This window comes from Homalodisca vitripennis, chromosome 7, assembly GCF_021130785.1.
Source record: "Homalodisca vitripennis isolate AUS2020 chromosome 7, UT_GWSS_2.1, whole genome shotgun sequence".
Lineage (NCBI taxonomy): Eukaryota > Metazoa > Arthropoda > Insecta > Hemiptera > Cicadellidae > Homalodisca > Homalodisca vitripennis.
In genome coordinates this window covers 47540320-47555263 of record NC_060213.1, presented here as the reverse complement: position 1 = coordinate 47555263, position 14944 = coordinate 47540320, and the positions used below count along the sequence as shown (strand labels likewise).

Here is a 14944-nt window from a genome sequence, read left to right as displayed (position 1 = left end):
CTTGTTCAAGACATTTCAGCTGCTTGACAAAACCCTCATTCGGTTTAATACAAGGCCTCACGTTTTTCAAAGCAAAATACGCATCAACACAGTTTCTCACGTTTCATCAAAAAAGCGATCACGATTGAAGCTGATCTCGAAACACCAGCATTACAATGAACAAAAATTCTACCCCCGGATTCAATTTCATCAGCAATTAATTTTATTGCTGTTTCGAAAACTGGTCTCATACCGAACTCTGGTAGATCGAGTGCCTTTAATAGTGTATACTTGACACTCGGAAACTTGTGAACCTCAACTCCGACACTGAGAATATGAGTAATACCGTGTTCTTGTAGAAGATCTGAGTCCTGAGTGACATCCTGCGAACCCATAAACAACCCTGGGACAACCCCAGCCACTTGCAAATCCGGTTTCAAATCCACAATGTATCCCACATCAGAATCAATTTTATGCAAAGTTATACTCCCGGCTGCATTGTGGCTTTCCAAAAACACGTCACCGGCTGAAGTTTTCACGAGTGTATCAGTCTGCTTGAGATCACTCTTCTTTTTCTGAAGCGCTTCAAGAAAACTCATCTTAACGTTTGACCACTTAAATACACTATTATTTTTTATAACTTCAGGAATTCAACACGAAAACCGTGCAAGCGAATTCTTAATCTTTATTAGCCTTGTTTTTAGGTTGATCTTGTCCATGACGGTACCATCAAACTCGGTAAGTTGCTTCATTATTTGTGCTGCCTCCTCTTCTAGGGCTTGGACCTTGCGCTGCTCAGCGGTGAGCTCCTCGTTGTACGACAAGTCCTCTGCGTGATACAACACGTCCACCAGGTATAGACCGCAAGCTCCCAATGTCTGGTAAACAGGAGTCCAGCTGTCCTGGACAGGTTTGTCTATTAACCGCTGGATATCAGCGAGATCAACTCTTCCCTGGCCATACGTAACCAGCGCAGACACCATTCGTCTCACCTGCATAAATCAAAAGATAACACACTCACTTCATGCGGTTTTAGAACACAAGCAATAAATATTTTTATGTTGTTAAATCTTGTTCTATTTAAAAAAAATTCAAAGCTAGGCCACTTTATTGTTGTTTGAATTCCATTTCTTTTATCACTGCATGCACTGCCAGATATATTTATTACATATTTCAAGTGACCTCATATGTGAGCTGATGGTATTATATACCCGACTATTCAGAATAATGTGGTGAAAAATTATAAAAAAGTTATTTTAATGCATAATGCTTTGTTTTAAAAATAAAAAATAAATTTGTTTATTTAAATATTGCTACATCATGAAAAACATTTTTTGAATCTGACAAAGACATAATTATATAAACAAATGCAACGAAGTATAGACTGACCTGACAGAAAACGAAAGTCATCACTCAGAGGGCAGACTGCCTTTTTACCTTTTGCCCCAAAATAGAGTTCCATTATATATATATGTCTGCCCTCTGAGTGATGACTCTTTCGTTCTGTCAGGTCATTCTATATATATTTTCAAGTATCTTTCTATTAAGAGTTATCACAAAGTCGGAAGACAGAAGGACGTACTACTCTTTGATGTAAACAAATTTAGAACAAAAAATACTATAGAATATTTTATAAATATTACACAACTTTTTTTACTTGTTTTTAACTTTTTTAGTATTGCTAAGTTTGCACAATATTTACTAGAATTATAATAAATATTAGTTTGCATAATTCATCCTATGCATCAGTAAATAAAACAATATAATCTTATATGATAATCAAAATAAAATATAAAACACAATGTTATAATTGTTTACAAACACATCAGAACTGACACAACAATGCCAACAGCTGACCTATGCTGGGTAAATTATCATATGTTTTGAATAGAAAATAATGTGTTAAAATAGTAAAAACAATTCAAAAGTAACTCCTTACAGAAATAAACTTAAATGTGGCGCTCATGAACTGTAGATATGAAAGGAATAAACTGGAAGAGAAATACGAGACCGAGAACGTATGAATGTAATTTAGTATGCCTAAGGAGTGGAATGGCCATTTATAAATCTTGGACTAAGTTCGGCTATTTATAAATCTTGGACTAAGTTTGCCCATAGAGTGCAAAAGGTTTAAGTTGGTCTTTTTACAACTTAAAATACTTATATTTCTTAAAGAGAGAGCCAAGAATTCAATTTTACCAGACAAGAACAACGCTAAATCAGAAATAAAGTTTACTCCCTTATTTTTATTGTAGAATTATGTGGAGGTATATCACTATTAAGATATGTCTAATATGCATCAAAATAACTTTCAGTTTTCCTAAATTATTGCGTTATTTAACAACAAAATCTCTAAGACTTAAAAATAATGGGAATTGTTTGAATACTTCAGACTATTTCTAAATGTTTTAAAACGTATAAGCCATACTGTTAAAATGAGATGTTTTTCCAAACTATGCAACCAAAAATAAGGTAGGACAATGGTTTGAAGTTTAACAATGTTCTAAAGGGACAAAACTCAAGGTCTGTTAATTAATATTGGCTCTTAAGTTCTACTCATAAAATTTTCTTCAAATATTTAACTCAGAGTGGCACAGGTAAAAAGTGCTCAGTTGCAAACAGTTTTTTTTTTGTTGCAAAATGAAAACACATTTTCAAGAATTTAAAACAGTGTTTTACTTATACATACTGGAAGAAAGGGCAAATTTTTTAATGAATAGATAAATTTAAGTTTTGGTACTTAATATTAGTGATTATGACAATAAAAAAAATATTTACCTGTGTTTTTACCTAGACAAGTGTAAAAATTGTTCTTTTAGAAAAAATACTATGAAAAAGTTTTGGATTACATTAGGTTAAAGAAGGGGTTATAAAATATTCTTAATTCCTAACATGTCTGTGCACTCTAAGTTCCACTAGTAGGACCTGCCTACCCTTGTATCTTTAAGGAGATCCAAGAGCTTCTGCTCAATTCTGATGTTAATTTCATCACCTGGCTGTGAGGTTCCAAATAGTGTTCTTCTCCAAATCTCACACTTCTCACAATCCAAAATAATGTACTTAGGAGTCTTTTTCGGCTGATTACATAGTGTACAACTTGGTTCTTCAGTAGTGAGTCCTAAAGTGTGCAAATGTTTCCTGAAGTGACCGTGTTCAGTAATAAGGGAAATCATCTGTTAGTGAATCGGATGTTAGTGCCTCTAATGAATTTCTTACCAAATGATTGCCCAGAGAAATTCTGCCACAGATGATAGTGTTTATCTTGGAACCATTTCCTAATGGTCTGGTAAGCAGTTGACTTACAGTGGAACCTCGATAAGTCGGATTAATCGGGACCGCGGCCGATCCGGGTTAACGAAAATCCGGGTTAGCCGAAGAATTAATAAAATACGGTATACTTACAGATAAACTCCATTATAATTGTAAAAAACATCAAACATATGCACATTTAATTATTATTAATCCTTACAGTACATTTATAACTGTTCATTTCCTGGTAAAAAACTCAGTCAGCTTTGGTTGTGCCAATGTCGTCTGCCGCTTGCGTGCTGTGCGATCCCGCAGTCTCTTCAACATGAGCAATTCAGCCGGCGATGTTTCTGCCTGCCGCTCGAAATAAACCATTAGATCGTTTAGTTTGGTCACTGCATCTCTCCATGACTCATCACAGGATCTTCAATGTCCCCGTCTGCCTCCTCAGCGTCAGATTCATTAGCATCAGGTAAAAACGACGCGATCACTTCCTCGTCAGTAAGTGGCTCATAGCCTCCGTTATTGTCTGCCCCTAACCACAGATTAATGTCATTTTCATCTACTTCAGAGAGGATTTGGGGAAATACGCGTTTGTTATTGTTTTCCGAGAATCCGGGACAATGACCGCCACTCGGCCGCCGTGTGCCATGAGTCACACACTCACTGTCGTACAGTCCCATCAAATACTGATGCGACATCGATTCACGGATACTATACCACTCAAAAATATTACTTTTTTATTATTGAAATGTTTGTCTGATTTTTCATTTTTTAATTGAAAATCGGTCCGGGTTAGCCGGACTTCCGGATTAACGGGGGCCGACTTATCGGGGTTGTACTGTACTTATACAACAAGCCGGTTCAGGTCCAAGAAAGGGCTCCTTTGAGCCATAATTTTTAGCCTACTTGGGTCACAAAGCTTCTATTTCTATTACCTTTGAAGTAAATTCTGTCAAATTGAGGACTGTAAGAGTGGCCTGGCTACCTAATTCCTAGTCAATCCTATATTAGCGCAAGCTAGAATAGTGTATGTTTCAGCCTGAAAGACTGTAATGCTCTCCCAAACTCAATGAGTGCTGTTCTGGATAATGAACTTCACACCCCATAGCCAGATCTGCCCTCAATCAAGGAGCCATCTGTGCGCCAAACTTGTTCCCCTTTACATAACTTTACTTCCTCCTTCCTTCTTCAGTCCATCCAGGATCATGTGGTTACGATACAGGGTTTCCTAAATACAGATTCTTTTGCCATAGTGTCTGATGTAATATTGGATCACGTACCGCTATGGCAAAAGTTGCATATTATACGTCAATCAAATATTGCATATTTGTATACAAAAATTAAGACTATGCTTTATATGACTAATAATACAATATTCAGCAGTTTAACATTGTTTTAATATAATGTATTCGAAAATAAGCTGATATTTGGCTGAGAGTGTTGGTTCTCGCCACTCTGATGGTTAAATACATGTCTTTCTTTTTATAACAATGGGTAATATTTTAAATATCTGTTTATTTTCATATCCACTTATACCCAATCAGCATAAACAAATTTTGAAATACATGGACGAAAGATTATAAGAATAATAGGTTTGAACTCACGTATTATGCTAAAAATATTTAATAATTTGGTATTAATATAACATATCTTTGAGAGAAATGATCTTTTAAAACTTGTGAGTGCGGATTCTGAAATTTTACAAAAGGCTAGAACTTACAAAAAATATGGATTACGTCATTTTACAAAATCAAAGATTTAAATTTTACTGTATCATATAATCACTAATTATACTTCACAATTGTGTTTTTCATAGTTTTACGTTGTTAGTAGCACAATTCTCCGCTAAAACAGGTGCGCTGTATTAATTTAGCTTGTTTACAAAGTAACAGCTAGTTACTGATATTGCTTATTTTTTTTGGTTGCTCATGCTTACATTATCTTGCATTGACGAAACAATCTACAGAAAATTCTATTTATACATCATTACACTTTTTTAAAATATTGTAAAATAATTGGTTTGCTAATTGGTTGTAAGGAAAAACTTTGTTGATGACTTTTTTTAAAGTGATATCAAATAGTTTTATATACTAATAATAATAAAAAAATATTATTTACAATAAAGCAGAAACCAACAGGATTTCATCTATTAATAATTGATTTTCTACCTTAACTAGTTTCTGACTTATGATTTTTTTAAAAAACACTAAATGGTCAACAATCTATGGATGGTCACATATTTCAGCACCACCACCCAAAGTGTCAAGCTTGTTTTTTAAAGTGATGAAAATATCGAATTCTCTCATGGAATAAAACAAAATTTAACTATCAAACATTTTACAATTTTAAAAGACTCTGCCATTTAACCACTTAGCCTTTCTAAAACGTCTGTCCTAAATTACCTGATGGTACAGAAATGATTTCCCAATGCACGAGAATTGCCAGAAGGTGTAGTCCTCAGTAAGCTGACGGTTGGGGATGAATGGAGCGGAAGGGGACAGCTCTAGGCTGCGTATATCCCTCACAGTCGTAACATTTCTCCCTAATTTCTCTCTTGATTTTGAGCAGAGTGCACCAAAGTCCTTCACACCAACAAAAATGCCACAAGCTGCCTTTATCGCTTCCGAGTCAAATGTGGAATCCCTGAGAAGAAATAAAATTATCAATGAATATAAGAAAGATCAATCTGTGTTGTTTTGCAATGAAGCTTCATGCAAAATTTCAAGCCTATGGCACAGTTCGTTTGAAAGATATTGTAACAAACACAAATTAAATTTGTCCAGCCTTTCAAGTGATCGACTTTACTATTGCTCAGACAATTATAAACATTCAGACAGCTTGTTAATGTTTATACAGTACCTCATCAAAATATATAAAATTAGTGGTCACAATTTTGAATCACCAACTTCTGATGGTTTCAGAGTAAAACAATAAACTATTCAACAATATACTGTGGTATTTCTGTAAAGCTAAAACAGAATACTAACTGGAGGAAACAGCAACGATTGTGCTCAGTGAGAGGAGACGGTACTAGTGGTCGCTGCCGCCATAACGCGCCGGCACGTGGCACTGCCAGCCGGTACAGGTACTGTCTCTCATAGGCCTGGTGGCGGCTGTGGAATTGGTCAGGCACTTGCTGCACTCTCAGGATCCTGTGGACAATTATTTATATCTATAACTACCCTAAATATGAAAACAGATCAGCTACAACAAACATTAACATTAGCAATAATATTGTGGGTATAAAATAATGAGACTTATGCTGTAACAGAATAAGTAGACATGCACCAAAGACAAATGAATAATAGCTATGTAGTGTGAAACATTTTATTCTTAGAGTGCCTCCAATATTTGTAATCATACAATATAATATATTGTAGCCTCCATTTGTTTAAGACCTATTGTTTAGTTTTGCTGGAAAATAATGTCTAACAATACGCATGAGTATATTTCATTAAAGTAAGAGTACAGCAATGATTTTGTATCACAATATGTCTATTGCCTAAGTGTTTTGGTGGTTTATATGCACTTCAAAGATTACTGAGAAGACATTATTCATAGCCATACCTCATATCACTTCATTCTCCATTAAACTTAACATACGAGTAGCTTTACTTTTATGAAGTAACTGAAAAGTCGACTAAACTCTTTCTACTTTGACTTATTTAATTAAATTTTTCAGTTAAGCAAATTCTATAATAAACTGTTATGTTTTTTTTCTCTTTTTTTTAAAAAAAAAGGAGAAGCCGATCCCCTTTTAAGCCTTACTCTATCCGTCCTCATAGGCCACTGGCCTATGCGAGGATCTTATCAAACAGAATAAGGGGAAGAGTTGATACAATACAAAGTCGAGGTGGTTTGGTAAAGGACAAAATACTTTAAATATTTCCACGATGGAATCAGTTACTGTACAATAATTAAAAATATATTATTGCATTTAAATTCATGTTCGGGTAGAAAACTATGAAATTTACTAAAGGACAAAATACTTTATTAGGTAGAAAAATTATGAAATTTGCTAATTTTTAATAACAGGTATAAAAGTTTTTTTTATGGTACTGTGACTTCTAAGTATTATAATCAATTATTTTAATTTTCTTAAGATTCATTTTCCACCATGCTTCTGATTCTGGTGTGAAATTCATAGAAGATATAATATATTCAATTGATATTGGAAAAAAAGTTATAGGCATTGTCACGCGCATTTGACAGCGTTTCTCACAACTTTCTAAAAACTAAATTAAAAGAACTGGGAATATAAAAAACAGAGCTTGCTTGGTTTACTTCATACTTGAACAATAGAAAACAGTATGTAGAAATACATTTCACATAATATATAATGTGCAATAACTATATTCGGAAAGTTGCCTCTACACAGCAAGTAGTAAAGCACGGGGTGCCACAAGGGTCTATATTGGGACCTCTACTTTTTATATGGTATCTTGAAGGAATAGCTAAAAGGACCAATTTCAGTAAAATGTGCTTTTATGTGGATGATACAAATTTGGTAGTAACAGGAAAATCACAGGACAAAAATTGAAATATCAGCTTTTATAGACTTAGCTAATATCGAACAATTCCTTAATCAACACAATTTGTTACTGAACTCAACAAAAACAAATTTCATAAGATTCTCATCAAAACAAAATAGGCAAAGTTTGGAAATATCTATACCAATTAGCGTTAATTACATAGATCAGGAAAATGTTTCAACATTTCTGGGACTAATCATAGATGAAAACCTGACTTGGAACCAACATGTGGAACATGTATTAAACAAGACTTTATCAGGGATTTATGCATTGTGACACATGTCGGAATTGTGTGATTTGGATGCTCTGAAAAAAGTATACTTTGTGTTGATACATTCACACCTAGCATACGGAATATGTATATACAGCGCAATATCGAAGCAAAATCTGGATAAAATATTGATAAAACAAAAAAAGCAATAAATAAGAATTATGCTAAAATTGAATAGATTAGACTCTGTGAAACACCTTTTCGGTGAACTTAAGATCCCTACCATTTAAAGTTTATATATAATGGAAGTAATACAATTTGTAACAAAAAAAACTCAATGAATCTCTAAAATCTACACATATTTACAATACATGTAACAAAATCACAACTGACAGGCACAATCTGAAATTATATAAAATGAAAACAAGCTTTACTGGCAAAAAATACTACTGTATAATCAGTTACCTAAGGAAATAAAAATAACTGACAGGAAGATATTTAAAAGTTCAGTAAAATATTGCCTTACCAATAAGGCATTGTACACCACTCAGGAGTTTTTTAAACCCAGATGACTATATTATATACTGTATCGTTTAGTTAGATAGTAAAGTTCTATTTAAAAAATGTGTAAATTTTGACTTTATTTTTTTAAATAGACTGGTGTGGTGATGACGCTATTCAAATGCATCCTGTAAAATGTGTATTAATCTCTCCCTTCCTACCTACCTTCTTCGGTTTAATGAAAACTCGCATAATTAGTATTTTTGGCACCGTTTCTCAACATTCCAAGATACAGTCAAACTTTAAATACAAAACATTTTAGCATTTAAAAGAGCTATTGATAGGTGTAATGAGGTCATACTTTGTTATTTAAAGTTTTTTAGGCTTCATGAGTTTGAAATATCCTAAATTTGAACTATTTAAAACAAATTGGAAATGTGCTGAAAAGTGACAACCAAAACATATTTTTAGAAGGGGTAATCCTTTCATAACTTTGTATACAAATTTTTAATGAGGTTAACAGTAAAAAAAAACCAACAAAACCGTACAACTTTGACATTCTGTACCACCCTGCATACAAGAAGTGAAATAAATTAAAACTTTGTTCAAAACCATAAGTGAATAGATTAATGTAATGAGATATGGTTTGATCTATCTTTACATTTCAAAATCTTTTAAAAGTGACCTACTCCTCTCCCCCTCAAGTGCCATGGGATATTTTTGGGAGTTTCAAATTATTTTCCCAAATTATTTGGGGTTAAAATATTGGGTTTACGTTAAAAAAAAGAAGGTAGGTTTCTGGTTCAGTCGATATACATCGTGGATGGGTGGTGTTCCCCACCCTATACATATCAGAAGTTGATGTTCTCTATTACATGGTGAATGCGTTTACTGATTGATGTTCAAGTCATGTCAGTCTACAAAAATGGCTACCTGATGTCGTGGTCATTGAACGTAAAGAATCGGTTCAAATGCAGATGGATTGAACGTGAGCAGATCTTCCTTGGGTCTCCGTCTAAGTCTACGTGGACTGTGTTGCAGAGGGCATGAACTCCCTTGTCTGTCCTGTGAACAATAACCAAACGTAATATATAATGGAAGATGATTACTAACATCATTATCAAAGAAAATAAATTGATCAATGTTCAAAGCTTATTTCCATTATTTCAGTGTCAAGATAAAAGACTCTGAAATAGGATTTTTCCGGACATTTGGCATCGTTCAGAGATACAATACAATCAGTAATACTATGTACTGATTGTATAATACAATCAACAACACATTGTATTGCTCAATGGCAAGTGTCCGAAAAAAATCCTATTTCCTTAAAAATCCTTCTTTCCTCAAAAACAAACTTCAAACAAAGGACTCTGAAATGTTTGTCATGGAAATATTGGCAGCACCAGACTACACAAAGTCAAAAAGAAAAGAATACTCAAAGCTTTCTTAAAATTTCTTAACTTCATTACATAATTCCTGTTTAAAGTTATTAGTGATTATTTGAAACAGTAAGATCAAACATTGGTCATCATTACAAAGGGTGTGTAAAACGTCTGAAAACGGTTTAATGCTTTTCAACCCAAGCAAAACTAAAATCTAATAAAATTAAAAGGTGAAGCTAATAATGTATAGTTTTAAATTTTGAGATAACAGCCACCTGTGAAAATTACCTTACCTCTGACTGAACTGGAAGGTATATTTATAATTAAGATCGGTTTCTTGGTTTGGGTGTTCATATACATTTTTACACTGTATTTATTACAAATACCTTTTAAACCCTATAATTTACAATATTTTAAAAATATATTGACATGTCATTTACCATAGGGTATTTTCTGATATTTATGGTGTTATATGACAGCGTTAAAAATAATAAGATACTAGAAGGAATTCGTAAAATATGGCTGAATATTGCTGTATAAAATGTTTTTTTTTTTGTACCACAATTTAACTCTCTAGGTTATCAACATGAAGAGTGTTATTTTAAATAGATCAATAAGTAAGTCAGTAAGGAACTGGACAGTAATATTTATTTATTCATATAAATGAAATACATAAAAAGCAATAACTAGATTTTTATAATAAAGTTTTTATGACCAAGCACGTTTTTAAAACAGCAATTAATAAATTTCAAACATATTCACTTCACTTTGATCGAGGCTGCAAATAATATTAACGAATCAGAACAAAAACAATTTATGTAATAGCAGTCTTCATTTCTCTCTTATCAATATTGGCATTGAAGACTGTTGTTAATCAAAACAGTTTTATTCATGGCTGTCTTTTATTATATACCCACTGGTATGAATATTAAGTCCTAAAAATATTTTTTCTATTATTGTTCAGGTATTACTGCTCCTTTTGTACTTCAGAATCAATGTTTTCGCGAAGAAAAATATTGGGTTGACACTGATTACACTAGACACAATAATCAGTTAAAACAGTAACAATAATTTCTTTCAATGCACCAATACATTATAGGAAGACAATAAACAATTTAATTTGATGGAAATACATGGAGTGAAACACTTTGCTAAAATACCAGAATCTCCAGTTTATGAGGAGCCATTAGTCTAACATGAAGATTATACTGAGTAAGACAGCAATTCTTGGTCCGTCCTTCTACTTCTCTTATGTACTCTTCAGTCTTCCGTTCAAGTTTACAAGAGCTAAGGAAGGTAAAATGATCAAACTAAAATATTTAAAGGGATTGTTTTAGTAAAAGATCAACTTTACACAATATACTGCTTGGTCTAAATGTCTGTAAGACCATAAGAACTATTGGAGAGGACTTTCACACCTGGAGGTCTTGTACGTCTACAGGCTACGGTACTAGTGAAGAAGTCTAGATAGAAGAGTACTGGAGAGGTTTTGCACATTTGAGTTGACTAGGAAATTAGTTAGTGAAGAGTTTTTAGATGTCTGAGCTAGCTAGAGGACTCCTAAAGAGATCTTCGACGCCTAAGTTGGCTAGGAAACTAGTGAAGAAGTTTTGGAAGCCTAGGGGAGTTCTTGTATGCCTAAGTTACTTACATTGGGGGAATCATTCGAATGTGATTGCATCAAGAAGAGAGAAAATGGCTTAAACGAACAATATTTGGTATTTGAGTCTGGTTTATCAATAGAGAAATAATTGCACCAATATGTTTTCCTGCATTACTCACTGATTCATTTGGATATTGAATTCTGACTTATATCACAAAAAAACTAACTTTGTAATTCCTTTTCTTTGTTTGCTTTTTTTGTACTGCTATGGTTTTTTTCACACAAACACAACTCAAACATAAAATTATTAAATAACTGTCATGTGGTCTCCTGTGAATTTTCTAGTTTAATTTATTAATTTCAACTAACTTCCTATGGATTTTGCTAAAAAGAATTTCTTTCTCAAAATAAAGGTTAATCTATAAGCTACATTATACCAGTTGTGGTTTTAGAAAGAAGCGTTCTTGGTTTAAGCCCTCCCTTCCATGTATAATAAGAAAAAAATAGTTGGTGTTAAAAGGAGTTTAAACTAAATTTGTAGTTAAAATATTGCTAAATATGTGTATCAATGTATTTTAACTAAACACCAATCGGTTCCATTAGTATAGAAGGGGGAGGTTTTGTAACTCATCATATTCAAAATCAAACCAAGCATTATTCACAAATGAAACACTTCAATGTTCTGTCGGGATTATTATTAAGCTAAAAAAAAAAAACACACAACATAATAGCCAAAAAATCATATAAATGATCTCAATGTAATTAGTATTTGTATACTACACATTAATTTTCGCAATTATTTGTAATCAGATTTTACATTATTAAATATAATACTAATCAAATTATTTGAAGACTTTATTCTACAATCGTTGATAACATCCAACCTAAAAACATTCCTTAAAATTATCAACCAGACCAATGTAAAAGAACACTGAATATATAAATGAGTTCCCATCCACAATAAACACCCTTAAACCAAACTAAATAAAAAATACTAACCTCATTAGTGATGACATTTAGAGAAATTTAAAACATACAAAACGGTAATATAGCACAATTAAAGGTATAAAAATATAGTTGAATCTTTTTTACATGATATAGTATATTAAAATATTATAAATATAGAGTGAAAAAAATTAGAACCTAATGTCACTTGCAAAAAAATCTTCTATTGCATAAAACAGTTTCCATAAGCCAGATGTAGTTAGACAAAAATATATTTCTATTGGGTAATTGTTTATTTAGGGTCTAATTTATTGTACAATTTCATTGATAAACCAATAAAATAATTGTTTAGTGATTTCGTGAGTCTATTGTAACCTATGGAAAACATTATTCTTATTTCATGTATTATAGGTATAGATATTCTGGTTGAAGGTTAAATTATGTGAATTATTGAGAGCAATCAGGTCAAACAGGTATAAATTTATAATAGTTTTGTATTTTTAAATACAATAGCCTTAGGTGAAATTCTATCGAAGGCTGAGAAACACTATGCAAACGAACATTTATAATTAACACTCCTTACATTTATGATTGGCAAAATGTTTACACATCAACATTTTGCATCTGCCATCAGGGTACAACAAGCAGACCACAAAATTATAGACCAATATCATTTATATATACATTTTCTAAGATTCTGGAAAAAAAATATTGTACCAGAATAATACCACACCTGGAGCAAGAAGGCCTCATAACCACAAAAACAGGATAGATTTATAAAAGCCAGATTCACTAACAGTGCTAATAGAATTGTCCAATTAATAGAATCTATAATACACCAATTGAATGATCAAGAATATGTAATGGATATCCTCTTTGACTACTCTATGACTTTTGATTGTTTATACATAGAGATATATAAAATGGTGATCTCTCACATTTAGACAAATATTCCAAGAGGATAAAGAAAAATATGAATAATAATAGTAATTCTTTGTAAAAGTGTTACAATATTGTACCTACAACATTTGAAGATTCATCCTTGTTAGTACCAAAGATTGTAATCACACTTTACACTATTTTTGTGTATAAAACTGAAATGTGTTTTAACTGTTTTAGGACCAGTGTTCCGAGTGGTGACAACTCAAATGATTTTTGGTCTCATTGCCTGTTTGGGTCTAACATTTTTCTTCTGGTATGTCCCTGGGTACAAAGGGTTCACAAAAATAATCCTTCCAATGAATATCGTACTGTCCTACTTTTTCACACTGATCTTCTCTCGGACCGATATCCTCCGATGTTTCAACTCCACCTACTTCTTGTTGCAAGAGACCCAACACTCCCACAACATCCTTGGTCCCTTCTTCTTAATTTTCTCTATAGGTGTCTTAGACTATCTGTTCCATACCTTTCACATGATTTACTTTTCCAAATTTGACGAGAACTATTTCTTTCCCACTGCCTACTTGATCTCCAGTGCACCAAGATTGACCTTTTGCTCGCTCTGCTTTGCTGTGTCTTTTGTCCTAAAGGATGTCCACTACCAGCTGAACGCTCTACAATGCTTCTCTCCCACATCGGAAAGACTCCAGATGCTGGCACGTCTCCAGTGGCAGGCTCATCGACAAGTGGAACTGATATCCCAAGCGTTCGGCCCGTACCTGCTAATCTTCTTGCTCTTCAACTCCGCCTGGTTGTTGAGCTACGTTGTGACTCTATCTAAGTCTCAGTATGCTATCCGGCTAATCTTTCCACTGATCACTTCACAATGGGAATTTATTGTGCTATGTGTCAGTAGTTACTCCATCAGCTATCAGGTCAGTAATCACTCAATTTGTAGTGCAATGCTTTCCTTTCTCAGATGTACTAATCCCTTTCAGTCAATTACAACAAAAAACTAGATATCACACTTTGATACTATTAGGTTAAAATGTGTACAAGGTATATGAAAATAAAATAAGAATAACTACAGATCAGACAGAAAAGCTTAATTTTTTTTTAAAAGGAGAAGCCGATCTCCATTTTTGCCTTATTCTGCCCATCCTCATGGGCCACTGGCCTGTGCGAGGATATTATCAAACAGAATAAGGGTGAGAGTCGATACAGTACAAGGTCGATGGTACTGATAAAGACAGGATTCGAACCTGCGCTATCTCTAACTCAGACTCAAAGTCCAACGTCTTAGACCACTCGACCATCGGCACTCCCAATTGATAAGCATCTTTGTTAAAATAAACTTGGCACATACAAAATTTGTTCTTCACCAAAGTTATTTTTAAAGTCATATTCTTTCCACACGTTTTGTCCTTTTTCCATTTTGATAATTAGACAAACAATAAAATTATCATGTATTCAATCATATTAAAAACCTAGGGTAACTAGTACAATCAATTTTGGTTGTAGTTTTTTTGTAGTCTTGTGCAGACGTCGCGGAGAGCAGTCTGTTGACCTTTTAGTTTTTTTTTTTTTTATGTGAGAGCGAGCTATAAAACTGTTTATTTGTGTATCTGGTACACTGACCAGCTACTTGTTTTTGGTC

At 33.2% G+C, this 14944-nt stretch overlaps 2 protein-coding genes across 2 annotated transcripts in view; both read right to left on the bottom strand.

The window, feature by feature from the left end:
* Positions 1-83: 83 nt before the first annotated feature.
* Positions 84-578, bottom strand: LOC124366707 (dual specificity protein phosphatase 19-like). The gene has a single exon (XM_046823306.1). It carries the CDS (start codon positions 576-578, stop codon positions 84-86), a length of 495 nt encoding a protein of 164 aa, XP_046679262.1.
* Positions 579-629: 51 nt separating this feature from the next.
* LOC124366706 (tRNA pseudouridine synthase-like 1) overlaps positions 630-14944 on the bottom strand; it is a 38930-nt gene continuing 24615 nt past the window's right edge. Inside the window, exons 4-7 of the mRNA XM_046823305.1 lie at positions 9409-9540; positions 6219-6383; positions 5634-5874; positions 630-971 (exon numbers count right to left, since the gene is read on the bottom strand). Of these exons, the coding sequence (XP_046679261.1) occupies positions 630-971; positions 5634-5874; positions 6219-6383; positions 9409-9540 (880 nt within the window). The remainder of the gene's footprint in view (positions 972-5633; positions 5875-6218; positions 6384-9408; positions 9541-14944) is intronic.

Coding starts and splice junctions, on each gene's coding strand:
- LOC124366707 (XM_046823306.1), bottom strand. CDS start 578: ATGAGTTTTCTTGAAGCGCTTCAGAAAAAGAAGAGTGATCTCAAGCAG.